Genomic DNA, 14448 nt, shown 5'->3' on the forward strand with positions numbered 1-14448 from the left:
GTAGTTGAGGCAACGCTCATGAGACCTTGAGAGCCCCCGTAGACACTAGCGCCACATTTCCCTCTAGGGTATTATTAGAAACTCTATGGTGCAGTGCATAGAGTTTCCTACAAAAATTACTTTTTGTAGAAAACTCTATGGTGCAGTGTGCGTAGCGCACCGTGGCGTAGCGTAACTTGGCTTTCGAAAACTCCGTCGCGTCCTGCCATTGGCCAGATCAAATTCGTCGAATACGAGAATGGCGCCATTGGTCGCTTGGTGTGTGGCCCGATTAGAACTGGATTGGCGGCTTGGTTGGTTTGGACTGGAGGGGGATTTGACGGCGTATATGAGAAGTGTTGGAACACTGCATTTTTATCGGTCTGTTTCTTAAATTTTAGGTGCTAATGTGCGTGGCTATGTGCAAAAGCAACGATCGGCTGTGAGTACATCATTGCATGTTCGTGCTTGATTCTGAGCGCTTGCAGTTGGGGCGAATTTATGGGTATTGCTGCTACATTGAGGCGGCGTTTTTAATACTGTATTTTTTTTAAAATAATGTGAATGTGGTTCCTAACATAGTTATGTTACGCTCCCCGCCTCCTGTTGTAGCAACGCTTTCTGGCGGGGAGCCTCTCACAAGTTCTACCTATTATTGAGCTCGCTCTCGGGTATTCTCCGGCGGGTAACACTGAACTTAGTGTCACACATTACTTCCCCCCTCTTCTTTGGCTTCTGGATTGGATTGGCGCGGCTCGCTACGTGCTTGCGCGCGCTTTTCCGAGCGCAGATTGATGCGCGCCTGGTTTCTGCACTAGGTATTTACACCATCACTTTTCCGAGCGCAGATTGGTGTGCGTCTGGTTATTGCACTAGGCTTTTATACGATCGCTTGTCGCTGCTTTCCTTTTCTCTGGTTTGATTCGGCGCGGTTAGGTGCAGGCGCGCTTATTTGGTGTGCGCCTGCTTTCTTGCGCTGGTCTTTGAACACATCGCTCGCTGCTCGCGCTTATAGAAAACGTTGCGCCGCTGGCGTACCGTGTACGTAAGCGCGCAGCAATGCCGGGAAACATTCATACAAAAGCAAAGGGTCAGAACACTGCGCTTTGTTTTTCATTACTTTGTCATGTACCTTCACACTGGGTAGCGCCGAGCGATCGCTTCTAACAAACGCAGAAATGAGTCTTTGCAGCGCGTGTGGCCATTGATTGACTACCCAACACAGCCATGTGAGGTGCGACTCCAGGCGGAGAGGAGGTGGCGCTTCACTTTCTGCATGCCAATAACTTTCCATTTTTTGCGTGTGAACGCCCGTGATCGGGTCCACAAATTTCATGCTGTCTGGTTTAGTTTCCCATTGCAGATTGAGGCTCACTCCGTTAGCATCCACTAAGTTCGGGATGCAGTTGTATGCGGCCCATTCATCACTGCAGTGTGGATGGTGGTCCCCGGTTCAACGTTGGCTGCAATAATGGGGCCTAGCGTCGCCGCGTCTCGTCTGTCGACCTTGAATAGTCGGAACTGCCCGGTGGTCACGCAGGTCATGCCGAATACCCATGGTCCAAGGTCTGCAATGCCGCCGTGATTTTGCCGGCTCGGCGGAACCTTGTCGCCCGTCATCAGGCGGCCTCGATTGTGTTTTCGCTTGCCGCGAAGGAGGCATTCATCAATTTGCACAATCCTTCGGGGCCACCGAGTGGGTGTCGCGCCAGCAGCTCGTCCCGCACGACCTCACGAGCTATCACGGGCGTTCACACGCAAAAACTAGCAAGTTAATTAAACTGAAGCGCCACCTCCTCTCCGCCGGCTGCAGGGTAACTGCACCGCTGCTGGAGTCGCACCTGACATGGCTGCGGTGGGAGTCAATTAATGGCCACGCGCGCTGCAAAGACTCATTTCTGCGTTTGTTAGAAGCGATCGCTCGGTGCTACCCAGTGGTAATTAAGGTACATGACAAAGTAATGGAACACAAGGCGCAGTTTTCTGGCGCGCTTACATACACGGTACGCCCGCGGCGCAGCACTTCCTTATACATAAGCGCGAGCAGGGAGCGATGTGTTCGAAGACCAGCGCAAAAAAAAAAAGCAGGCGCACACCAAGTATGCGCGCCTGCACCAAGCCGCAACGAATCAAGCCAGAGTAAAGGAAAGCAGCGACAAGCGATCGTATAAAAGAGCAGTGCACAAACCAGACGCACACCAATCTGCGCTCGAAAAAGCGACTGTATAAAAGCCTAGTGCAGAAACCAGGCGCACATCAATCTGCGCTCACAAAAGCGCGCGTAAGCACGTAGCGAGCCGCGCCAATCCAATCCAGAAGCCAAAGAAAAGGGGGAAGTAATGTGTGACACTAAGTTCAGTGTTACCCTCCGGCGATCACTTTCGGTCGGTAGTTGTCTCCACACAAGAATTGAGAACTACCTAATTGAGAAAAAAGTTGTAAATAGATCAGTTGTAATCGCTTCATCGTGAACTAGTGCCCCTGTATAATGCAGGGACACTTTCGTCACTGTTTTTTTCCTTCGGCCCTGCGACTTCGTCTGCTGTGCAAGCTGACCGTGACGAAACAAACTACCTGGAACGCGCTGGGTTTTTCTTGTCAGTTAATGTGAAACTTTTCCAGAACAAACACGCAAGAAGTGACGCAGCAAGCATTGCGCTGCAGTTACTAAATAGTGCGAGAAGAGCAGACGGAACCAACGTACAAGTACTTCCATTTCAGTCAATAACCGGAATAGCGCCAACAGTCAATGAAAGAATAGAGAAAATGAATTTCACGGACAGTAGTTAAATTTGTAATCTGGTTGCTGATATAAGAAAAAAGGAAGTGTGGAAGGCAATACAACCTTGCCTCCATTCAATTAACTCATGTATACAATGCTTTCAGAACTTGATTGTAGTATTGCGTAGCTGTTTTACTCTAGGGTCCCTTCTTACACAACAGAGTGGTACTGATCTCCCAAAATTATATGCCAGCTTGTTCAATTTTCAGTTCAGCTACACTTAAAAAAATGTTTTGTTTGATTGCAGCATTTTGTGATGGTAAGTTGTGCTTTTGCTTGTGACACAAGGTTCACGCACAGTAGGATGCTGGTTTGGGGGTGAACAAGCACTCCATTCAAATGCATGCTTTAACTACTTTGCAACATCCTGAGTAGGCATACCACAGAATTGATGTCAAAATATGGTGTAGATAAAGGGAAAATATGAGTGCTGTGTTTACATTCCTTTGCCTTGCTAGTGTTTGCATGTTACCATGTTACTTTCCTATTTGATTGAGTCAACATTGTTGAGAAGGGAGAGAGGCATATTTGAGCTGTTTGTCTATACAAGCACCAGATTTTTCCTTTGTTGAGCCTTTGCAAATGTCTTGTTGTCTTCATTGTTGTGTTGCTTCCTGCCTATGAAAACACTGCTGTTTAAACTGCACATATTTTGCAGATCCATTGCTCGAAGCTGACTCAAGCAAGGTATGGAAATGCATGTGCTTTGTGTCAAATCAATTCGTGCGGCTGTGCAAACTTGCAGTAACTGATGCATTCACTTTTTTTTTCTAGCATCAACAACACGAAGCAGTTATGCCGCATTCTGAAGGCAAGTTTTTAATGTTTACAAGCCATACAGGCCTTGACAAAAGAAACTAAGCCAATGAAATTGTTGATAGAGCATGTGTGCTGTATGGGGCATTGATACTGTTGTTTGCAGTGTTTTCTCAATGTGAGAGTATGGTTTAATGGTATCCCTCTTACATCCTTGCTCTTGCACATTCACAGTTGATGAAAACTTACACATATTTATCAGCACTGTGGTCCATGTGGTTTGCATATCATGGGAAAGACAAGTTATTACAACTACATAAAAGAACACTACATGTCATTGATAACCTTTTGCACAAGCACTGCACACTTAAGAAGTTTCAAATTATCAGACTACACAAAATTTAGGTGACCAACTTTTACAAAAGATTTATTGCAATAATATAAAAAACTATTCATTCCTTATAGAACTAGCATGTATATAAAAATGTGTCCCTTCATACCTCGCAAGAAATTCAGAAGTCCAGAAAGAGCACAATTTTGGGACCAATTATAGCTCAAAAATGTTAAGGCATCTGTGAAACACTTTTTCCAATTTTTACTACATTTTTGAACACTTGGAGAAAACAGTGACATCATTTACAAATAAGTAACCATTGACTTTCATGTATAGAAGTTCTGAACACGGCTTGAATTGTGTAAATCAGTCGAAATACCTTATCATAACATTCGTCATTGGCCTGAAGTGGCACAAACAAGTCAACTCATTATATTAACAGTCACTTAGAAAATTGTGTTGCTTAACCCCTTCTGTGCCACTTATTGTACTGGTGACGATGTGAGCTCATCCTTGTCCTTTGAGATATGTGGACGAATCCAGCTTGTCCAAAGACACGGAAGAGGTTAAAGATAACTTGAAAGGTGGAGCTAAGGAATGCAAATTATCAGCCTCTAAATCCTTTGTGACACTGCTTCTTGAATTCGCATCAGTTGTTTGGTCAACACATTATGCATCTGGCATGTCTAGGCTCGAATCTGTTCAAAACAAAGCAGTGCTTCTTTAATCAATGTGATCTTAGCTTCTCGCCTTCATTACACTGCACTATCTAATCACTTGAAACATTGGCTCACAGACACACTTGTAAATTGGCATTCATGTTGTATAAAAATTTGCACTTTTCAATTTGCATTCATGTTCCTTTTGTGTTTGCGAACCCTTCTGCATGTTCTGCCCTTACAACACATGCGCGTAGAGGGACACTAAAGGGAAAAATGATTTGAGTCGTATTAGTAACTTAGTATTAGTAACCAACTACCAAAGGACCAGGCAGGATTCCGTAAAGGCTACTCAACAATAGACCATATTCACACTATCAATCAAGTGATAGAGAAATGTGCAGAATATAACCAACCCTTATATATAGCTTTCATTGATTACGAGAAAGCGTTTGATTCAGTCGAAACCTCAGCAGTCACGGAGGCATTACGGAATCAGGGTGTAGATGAGCCATATGTAAAAATACTGGAAGATATCTATAGCGGCTCCACAGCCACCGTAGTCCTCCACAAAGAAACCAACAAAATCCCAATAAAGAAAGGTGTCAGACAGGGAGATACGATCACTCCAATGCTATTCACAGCATGTTTACAGGAGGTGTTCAGAGACCTGGAGTGGGAAGATTTGAGGATAAAAGTTGATGGAGAATACCTTAGCAACTTGCGATTTGCTGATGATATTGCCTTGCTTAGTAACTCAGGGGACCAATTGCAATGCATGCTCACTGACCTGGAGAGGCAAAGCAGAAGGGTGGGTCTGAAAATTAATCTGCAGAAAACTAAAGTAAGGTTTAACAGTCTCGGAAGAGAACAGCAGTTTACGATAGGTAGCGAGGCACTGGAAGGGGTAAGGGAATACATCTACTTAGGGCAGGTAGTGACCACGGATCCGGATTATGAGACTGAAATAACCAGAAGAATAAGAATGGGCTGGGGTGCGTTTGGCAGGCATTCTCAAATCATGAACAGCAGGTTGCCATTATCCCTCAAAAGGAAAGTGTATACCAGCTGTGTGTTACCAGTACTCACATATGGGGCAGAAACCTGGAGGCTTACGAAAAGGGTTCTGCTGAAATTGAGGACGACGCAACAAGCTATGGAAAAAAGAATGATGGGTGTAACGTTAAGGGATAAGAAAAGAGCAGATTGGGTGAGGCAACAAACGCGGATAAATGACATCTTAGTTGAAATCAAGAAAAAGAAATGGGCATGGGCCGGACATATAATGAGGAGGGAAGATAACCGATGGTCATTAAGGGTTACGGACTGGATTCCAAGGGAAGGGAAGCGTAGCAGGGGGCGGCAGAAAGTTAGGTGGGCGGATGACATTAAGACGTTTGCAGGGACAGCATGGCCTCAATTAGTACATGACCGGGGTAGTTGGAGAAGTATGGGAGAGGCCTTTGCCCTGCAGTGGGTGTAACTAGGCTGATGATGATGATGATGATGAGTAACTTGCCTTGTACAATACCATAGAAGCCACTTTTATCATGGGAAGAGGTCAGTAACCTAGAAAAGACCCAACAACAAAAGACGAGTGGCAACAACACCGCCTTAGAGTTTCCACATCAGCTTGCCATGACGTCACTAATATTGACAATGACTGCTCGGCCTAGTTAGTTGTTATTGCTAAAGACATACTACATTCTATTCTAGAAGAGCCAAAGGCTGAATTCAGGGAGCTTCAAGAACTTTTACTGAGCCACAGTGTCGCAAATATGGAAAAAAATACTTTCAAATCTGTGTCATCACATTGACATACCGGTGCATTGGTTTTAGCGTCAAATTAAAAAAATGGAACTTTGATCTTTATTTTCTTTTAATAATCAACCTATTATTGCCAAATTTCTAAGCTAGTGCTTTGAAAGGCTACTTCATTAATCTAAACTGATTTAATGTTTCACTTAGTGTTCCTTTAACATTGTTTCTTTTAGGTGGTATCTGTACTGTTTTAGGTTCTCATTTTGTCTGTTCACTATTGAATTATGGAGCAACCTAGATGGTTCACTGTGGAAGCTATCACTGGCCAAGTTTGTGAAGGAATTGCTTAACTATGTTATTTGTTGATGTTTTTGATGTATTTCTTTTTTATTTTCTATACCTACTCGATCATCTCAAGTTTGAGAGAGCAGTATTTGTGAATAAAATAAATAAATTTTAAGTGACATGTGCATTGTGCACATAATGTGACAATCATCTTTTGCAAACATGGCAGTGCTGCGCACTGTGGGAAAGCCACAAACCAGAGAAATCATCGCGAGCTCCTCTACGAGCTTTTCCTTTCAATTCTTTGCACATCGTGACACCAAAAGCGCATGATGTCACTAGGGTAAAAGCTTTTGAGACCATTTATGAGGGGTGTTTGAGTCCATCTACATACCGGCCAACTCTCAAATTTTTCATAAAGTTTTGAATTTCAGCTCTGCTATGATATTTCTCTATTGCTTTGGCCCATAGTTCCCAACATAATCAGTCATTAGGACAGCCGATGCTGCACAGAACCTAGAGTCTGAGCTATCCTTTAGAGATGAGTACCTTTGTAGCCTCTGCACGGACTTGTGCCTAGTTTTTAAAGCAGCACTGAAAGTACAAAAGCTTGTTTACTTTTAACCTGATGAAATGTAGGTGGCAAACGGTACATCATTGTCGCAAGAAGGGACCGAGATACAGCTAGGTTTTAATTAAAGCAGGCTGTATTTCTATATTTATATGTGGCCAACATGTACCAGGTTATCTTTTTGAATGGAAACAGACTTATTAAAGATCATCTGTGGCAGCTATCACAGCTTTTAATTTAGTGTACACTATACGCTATAGTGTAGCGTACGCAAAGCAGCGCAAATTTTTTACAGTTTTAGTTGGCCTGTGAGATTTTCGGATCTCGGAGGCCATATGCCATCGTTGTGGCTATCTCCATACTATACTGATAGGTGGTGCTGACATCTCGAATGTTTATTTCGTTAGGCTTCGACTCGTTCAAAACGAGAAGCGATCTCGAAAACACCACAAGGTTATCCATAATACTCTGTCGTCAGAGCGGCCTGAGACTAAGTGAAAGCCGTTTACACAGTCATTTGCTACGAATTAAGTGCATTTTACAAAAGCAACGCCAAGTTAAATTTGAAGCGGGCAGCCGGGACTGCCACCATGTTTCACGCGAACTCCCCAAACCACACAAAGACGCTAATGCTAAATCTGGGAAATAGTGTGCATACGCTATACGCTATGGGTCGTTTAGCGTTCTGCGCATGCGCAGTGACGACCCGCTATTTTATAGCGTACCCTAAACTAAAACTGTATCGTTAGTCTGTTGCCCAAGTCTGATTACTTGTTAAGGTGGATGCTGCTAGCAAGACACACTGCGTGAGCGGTGCAAGCTAATCAACAATTTCACTAATTATTATTGTATTAATCACTTTATAATAGATGTCCAAGTTGCAGAATTGAAGCCAGGCAGGGATAAAATAATTTTCATTTTACAGATATCCTGTACTTAACACCACTTTCAAGAAATAAGCCCTGATAATCTGTGGTGAAATGCATTGATGTTCCAATTAAGTCATCAGCACTCAGTTTTTCGCACTTTAGCTTTAGCAAGCATTACCTTAGCAAGGAAATATAAGACATCATTGCTGTGGAGCAAAGTGAAAGGGTGCTGTCCAAATGATTGGTTGTCCCTTGTAGTGAAAAAATGTAATTGCATCAGGAAAGACATATATAGAAATTGTCAAGAAACAGCTCCACTAAAGTTTGGCTCTAACGTGAGGGCAGCTTGGCATAGGAGGCTGGTAACTCATTATCACAGTTTTAAAGTGAAGCTTTCTTAGCGAACCATCCCGCACTTTCCTGACGATGGTTGCTGCCTTGCTGAATAGGCACAGGACCGCGTTTGTGCATGCCAGCTTCCCTTAAGCCATGGACACAGACATGAAACAAGAAAAATAATGGCCAAGCTTATCCTTGTCTTTCACGTTGGGCTTCTCCGAGCATACATCTGTCGTCTCCATTCTTCCCTCGACCAGTGTAACCTTTGTAGTCGTGACACCATTACATTGATGTCTCGGTGTGCATTCGCATTAGCTGCTGTTTGCATCTCAGCTTAGATTGTGAACAGCCTTGAGCATAAACATAAACATTGCATGAAATTGCACAGGTGACAATACAGACAATTGTACACATCACATTTAGCATTACAGCATTTAAGTAACCACTTCAGAAAAGCTTCGCTTCGCGGCAATTCCAACATGTGGGTTGAATCTACATAATTTTTGTCTTGCACGTATAGCCACATGAATTCCTTTCATACATTGTTTAAAGTGTGCAAGTAGTGCTCGTAAAGTATTTTCCCTTTATTAAGAATATAGTGCACTACAGGTACACCAGACCTGCATGTTCTGTTTAACAAAATTTTGAGGACCTGTTGTAACAAGCTTTAACATTCTAATCCTGTACCAGGCCCCACTTATATAGCTTGTATTGTGATGTAATATTTGCAAAATCCTAAATGATTGTTGCAGACTATACCGTTACAATTGTTTTTGTCACAATTCTCATGGTCTTTGCATAAGATTAGTCCCAAACTATGTCGTTGTAAACTGAATGGTAGTGACTGTTTTGATGAAGATTGCTTTTTTTTTTTTTCATCAGACTTATCAGAGACGTTTACCTTAAACTCACCAGAATTGTCTCGAAAGTATGGTGAAAAGGCCAGCCTTCAGAGGTAACTAAGGAATGCCAGCAACTTGCTACTTCATATTTCACATGCGCTTTGTCACTTGATGCCTGTCTTCATTTCAGAAGCCCTGATGACTCCCCACACCAGCATCAGCGTAAAGCAGCGAGTATGTTTTCGTTTTCCTTCGCATTTATTATAGTGAAAATAATCGTTTTATAAAGGCCTGTACTATACTCATACTATACTATACTCATTTGCTTCTTTTCTTTCACTTTATCTAGAGTGTTGGTTTTCTTTTATTTTACATCGTAACTGAAAGGCTGTTAGAGGGATGCTGAAAATAAGTTGAGCTGTGTTAGTAACATAAGATTCTACAATTAAAAAAACAAGCCACTTACTTTCATGCTTGGTATGCCAGAAAATATCCAAAAACTAAAAAAGAAAGGAAAACGAACTCCATGAGTTCCTCTTATAGCAGTTGGTCTATTACCGCAAAGCTAATGAAAATAGTTTTTGAGGAATATTTTGCCAGTGTAAACTGACTGTTTCTTTTCAGTGCCCCACTAAATTTTTTCTTCAAACCCACCATGGTGGCTCAGTGTCTGTCGCATTCTGCTGCTGAGCTTGGAGTTATGGGTTTGATCCTTAGCCACATTTTTGATGAGGCATAATGCAAAAATGCTTGTATAGTCAGATTTACATGTACAGTAAAAATCTCTAGGTGATCAAAAGAATTCGAAGCTTTCCAGTATGGCGGCTATCATAGCCCCAGTGTTTTAGGACATTAAGTTCATTCATCAATCAATCAAGTTATACACCTCTGGTGAAAATAATGGCACTTCTGTGCCTTACTGCTGTTTTAGGTGAGTGCTTTATGAAGATAACATATTTTACGGTGTAAGTACACAGTCTGTGGGTTGTGCATGCTGAAATATTATGCACTGCATGCATTCCAGAGGTGCAAGCCATGCATGACAGAATTTTTTTATTGTGCTTGCTAGAGTCACTGGCCTAGTATAGCGCTGTCAGAATCGTGCTCTGTTAACTTGGAGCGTGCTTAAAAGCACGAGGCCAGGCATACACTTATGCCACATATTCACACAGCAAAATCACCTTTGCAGTTATTGTCGCTGCACACGAGCAATCGTTATGGCTAACACTAGCAGTTCCTAGTATATTAGTATAGTACTGCCTAAGGCAGTATATTTTTTCACTTAGTGATTGGGTACTGGTATTGACAAAGAAAGACAAACAAGATCGAAGCACACTGGAACACGGAGACGAAGTGATAAACAGTGGTCAAATAAGCCATAGCTCTGGAGCCAATATTTTGGCAAGAGCAATTGTCTTCGCCAAGACCTTTTTGCGCACATCAACATCTTCCAAGTTTCTATTGCAGCTATAAGTGACCCCTGGGACATTGCGGAATGCTTTTCAAAGGTGCTTGTTGTTTGATAGTATTGTGTAGTAATTCTGTAAAATATTGTTTGCTAGGGAACATGCTTGAGTACTTTGTTCTAAAGGCAAGCGGCTGCTTTTAAAGGTGTGTGACGGAATTTTCTAGCTATAATGCCTACCTCCTTTAATTAAGATGCATTGTCATATGCTTGATTTAGGGTGTTTTTCAGATAGCTTATATTACTTATTGTCACTTTGCAGATAATTAAGTTACAAATGTTATTGTCATCACTACAGATCCTTCTTGTGCATTTCGCCTGCCCCCACAAAGGTTTCTCGCTTACAGTGTCACTGGTTATAACTAATAGCCCTGGTGAAGTAGACAGGTCCCCTTGTCGAAGCATTGACTTCAGAGACATTCCTTGTTCGACCGCTGTTGGTGACTCAGAAAAAGACATTTTTGGCTGGCAGTTGTCTCTGCAGATTGTATACCAGAAGAGAGAGGCCTCACCACGAGGCACTGCATGACAGCGGTCTGGACATTGTGTCATTCCATGCACAGAACGTGCATGATATACCTGCGAACTTTTCCAAAATCGTCATAAAATTTAAGAATTCGGACTCATTGTGAATGTTGCCCAAAGTTTTACGAAAACTGGATTCTGTTCATGAAAATGTTTTAAAGGCTTTGAAGGATAGAGTGAGCAAGATTGAAAAAAAGGAAACTGCATAAAACAAAAACATTCTGATAGGAGTTGTGTTGCGCTTTTGTGGCAACACAAGGCCCTAACACTTCCCTTGGGCAAGCTTATTCATACATCCTGAAGTGGACTAAATAGGCAAAGCAAAGCTTGAAAAGTCACTATTGCTTCTATGTCTCTGTTTCCCATAGATTGTTGATCCTTATGTGTAGCTTCTAAACCTAAATGACCGTAAATAAAGTGCTTATGCATCGCACAAAATGCGAGCACTCAGGGCAAACAAACAAAAATGTGTGCTCCTTCCTTCCCCCTCACCCTGCTCCCTTTCTCATTTTGTTAGTATTTTTATGAATTTTAAGGTTCACAGGTTGGCAGGTCTGACCTGTGCACATCACATATCTACATAGGTCACTGTACATGATAATTGTCATCCAGACTCATTGTCTCTCTCTTTGCTTTCTCATCCTCTTCTTCCTGTACTTTGTGTGTAGCAGCAAGCCAGAGACAAAGCACCTCCAGCCGATCTCTCGGCTTTTCTCACGTTAAAAATTTTCTCTGTATTATACACCAGCTGTGAACGATCTAATAACAAACCAAGTCGAAATTGGGATCTGTGAACTGTGGACTTGAAAGTGCATTACTCTCATTTCAGTGTGTGCTAAGTGTGTTTTTGTCAAGTCATCCCAGCACTGTTGTGTAGTTTGGGCCATAGCACGTTAAATTCATGGTTTCTGTGTAGGGCAATCATCTCTCCTGTTTGTTGAGAACGTCCGAAGGATGGATACGAAAGCAGGATCCCCAGCAAATAATTCAATGTATGTATTATCTTCCTTTTATATAATTCTGGCTTTAGCCATGCCTTTTCATCTTCTACGTGTTTTAACCGTAGATACATTAACATTCAGTAGGGTGAGAATTTTCTCCGACAGAAATTAATGCAAATGTTAGTGTGTGCTGCTGAAGCTAGCTATTTGTTTTTGTTTCCCATGTAGCGCATGACCAGCAAGAGGTGGACATACATTGAAAGTGATGTAATCTTTATGTTAGGTAAGGTATATCTTTTCTCCAGCGACAATAAGTTCTTTGAAAGTAGCCCTGGAACAGCTTTTACGAAAGGTATGGAATGCATCTCATCTTAAAGGACATCCCTGCATAAATTTCTTGTGATTAAATATTTCTGAATGCACCTTGTATTAATGCAGTCATTGGAAATCAAATCAAACTAGACTAGCGCCTAGTAACAATGGTGATGACGAGGACGAAGAGGAAGTGCGGAGTGAACGAACTAGGTATGAAGAGTGGAAAAAAAAGAAGACACAGTGACGGCACGTTGCAGGCACCTAGGGTTTGCCAAAATGTTTATATAGTTTTGTGGGTTGCGCCGGCAACCGAGGATCCTTTGCTCTGGCCGCCTCTCAGCAGTACGTGCTCCACACCGAGCATGTGCATATTGTCGCTCTTTGGCTCTTCAGTTTGTGTGTTCCCATTGCGTAGTGCAGATGTTGTGCATGCTACCTTGACTCCACTGTCAGTTTAAAAGCAGTGTTCTACTTAGCCGTTTCTACAGTGTGCACGCATACAAATATGATAGATGGTTGCAGAAGTTGTTGCGCATGATCGCCTGCGAACCTAAACTACTTCGTCGGTAGTCGGTCACCAAAGTCTTTTGGGGCAGAGTCAATGAAATGCTTTGGAGTGGCTGTATGTGGATGGCACTGGCACTTGGAAAGCAGAAAAACCCTTACGACTACAAAAGTGTGGGCATGGGTGGCACAAACAACACTTGAATGGCGGCAACTCGGTTTGCAGTCACCATGTTTTCGATATTGTGCATGCGGATCAGTATGAACTATCGAACAAGGCACCGTGCAGTGTGCCTTTCGGTCGCCGTTCTGCATCAGTTTGGTGGAGTTGGTGGCACGGAACTATGAAATCCGAATAATCAAAAAAGATAAGTTGCCAACTTACTTTGCTCTATTGCATCCTTTGTTGTTTCTGTGCTCATTTGTCTACTTCGTGTGAAAAACTGCAGGTTCTCAGACGTTAACCTTAAACATTCATAAATTTAAATGGATGCAAATAACCCAGTCGCATGCTCCGATGCTCTGAATAGGCGTGGCTGCTCGGTCTAGATATTTTTCACATGTACAGCCATTGAAAAATGTTGTTTTGGTCAAAGTGCAGTGCTGCTTATAATGCAGATACATGTATTTGCAATTCCGGCGACTAATATTATAAGTGGACTACGCTGTACTACAAATTGTGTAGCAGTTTGGAATAGCCACATGTATGGCAGTTACATTGGTATAGTAATCATTTCATGTGCTGCAATATTGCCTTTTGCAATAATATATTAGGCTCATTTATTGTTTACTTAATGCACACAGTCGCAGTAATAGGAGTAATTTTGTACTCCTTTCAAATGAAACGTGTTAGCTGTGCAGTTAAAGGGGTCCTAAACCACTCCTCGGGCTTGGTGAAAAAATGCAGTCCGTGGATAGGATAAACTGTTGTGAATATCTCAGCCAAATTTTGTAGTGGAGCGCAGAGTCACCTTTTTCTCAAATGCTCTTTTCAACAGAAGCCTGCTCCTCACTCTTTTTCTGGATTACTACAGCAAATTCCCATACGTGACTGCTATTGGTTAACGGCTGACATCAGTCAAGAAGGGGTTTTGGACCAGTGTGCTTCTTCCTACTGTTATTGTGTATATTTATTGATGCAGTGTAATAAACAGGCTGAAGTAAGCAAAAATTGGCTTTTTAATTTCAGTAATAATTACATACTTCCCAAATAAGCCGACTATTCTCTGCTCACGCTCAACTGCGGCCGCCCATATAGGAATTAAACTTTGGCCACTCTGCTTATCAGTGTCGTAGCCATTGTGTCTCACTAATTTCTACTAGTCTCGAACCACACTAAACTTAAGCCCAGACCACAGGCACGCTTGCCAGCACGCGCTTGCTCCTGGACGCTCTTGGTTAGACCTCTTGGCAGATTTCGCTTTATATTGGGCTATTGATACCACTTCAAAATGTGCAAGTAGGAAGTGGCTTCTATCCATCAGTCAAGCTGGTGCAGAACAAAGCCAGTCCACACCAGGT

General features: G+C 42.4%; 1 protein-coding gene across 5 annotated transcripts in view; it reads left to right on the forward strand.

Moving 5' to 3' along the window:
* The first annotated feature begins 225 nt into the window (after window positions 1-225).
* Window positions 226-14448, forward strand: part of LOC142579518 (uncharacterized) — a 44849-nt gene continuing 30626 nt past the window's right edge. Inside the window, exons 1-6 of one of the 5 annotated variants that reach the window (XM_075689818.1) lie at window positions 226-421; window positions 3420-3448; window positions 3536-3572; window positions 9218-9290; window positions 9368-9411; window positions 12084-12159. In XM_075689818.1, the coding sequence (XP_075545933.1) occupies window positions 3557-3572; window positions 9218-9290; window positions 9368-9411; window positions 12084-12159 (209 nt within the window). In that variant the 5' untranslated portion in view covers window positions 226-421; window positions 3420-3448; window positions 3536-3556. Of the gene's footprint in view, window positions 422-3419; window positions 3449-3535; window positions 3573-9217; window positions 9291-9367; window positions 9412-10123; window positions 10143-12083; window positions 12160-14448 lie in introns of those variants that run through there. The other 4 variants (XM_075689816.1, XM_075689817.1, XM_075689819.1 and 1 more) reach the window with 4 other exon arrangements.

The sequence above is a fragment of the Dermacentor variabilis genome, chromosome 4 (assembly GCF_050947875.1).
Source record: "Dermacentor variabilis isolate Ectoservices chromosome 4, ASM5094787v1, whole genome shotgun sequence".
Classification (NCBI taxonomy): Eukaryota; Metazoa; Arthropoda; class Arachnida; order Ixodida; family Ixodidae; genus Dermacentor; species Dermacentor variabilis.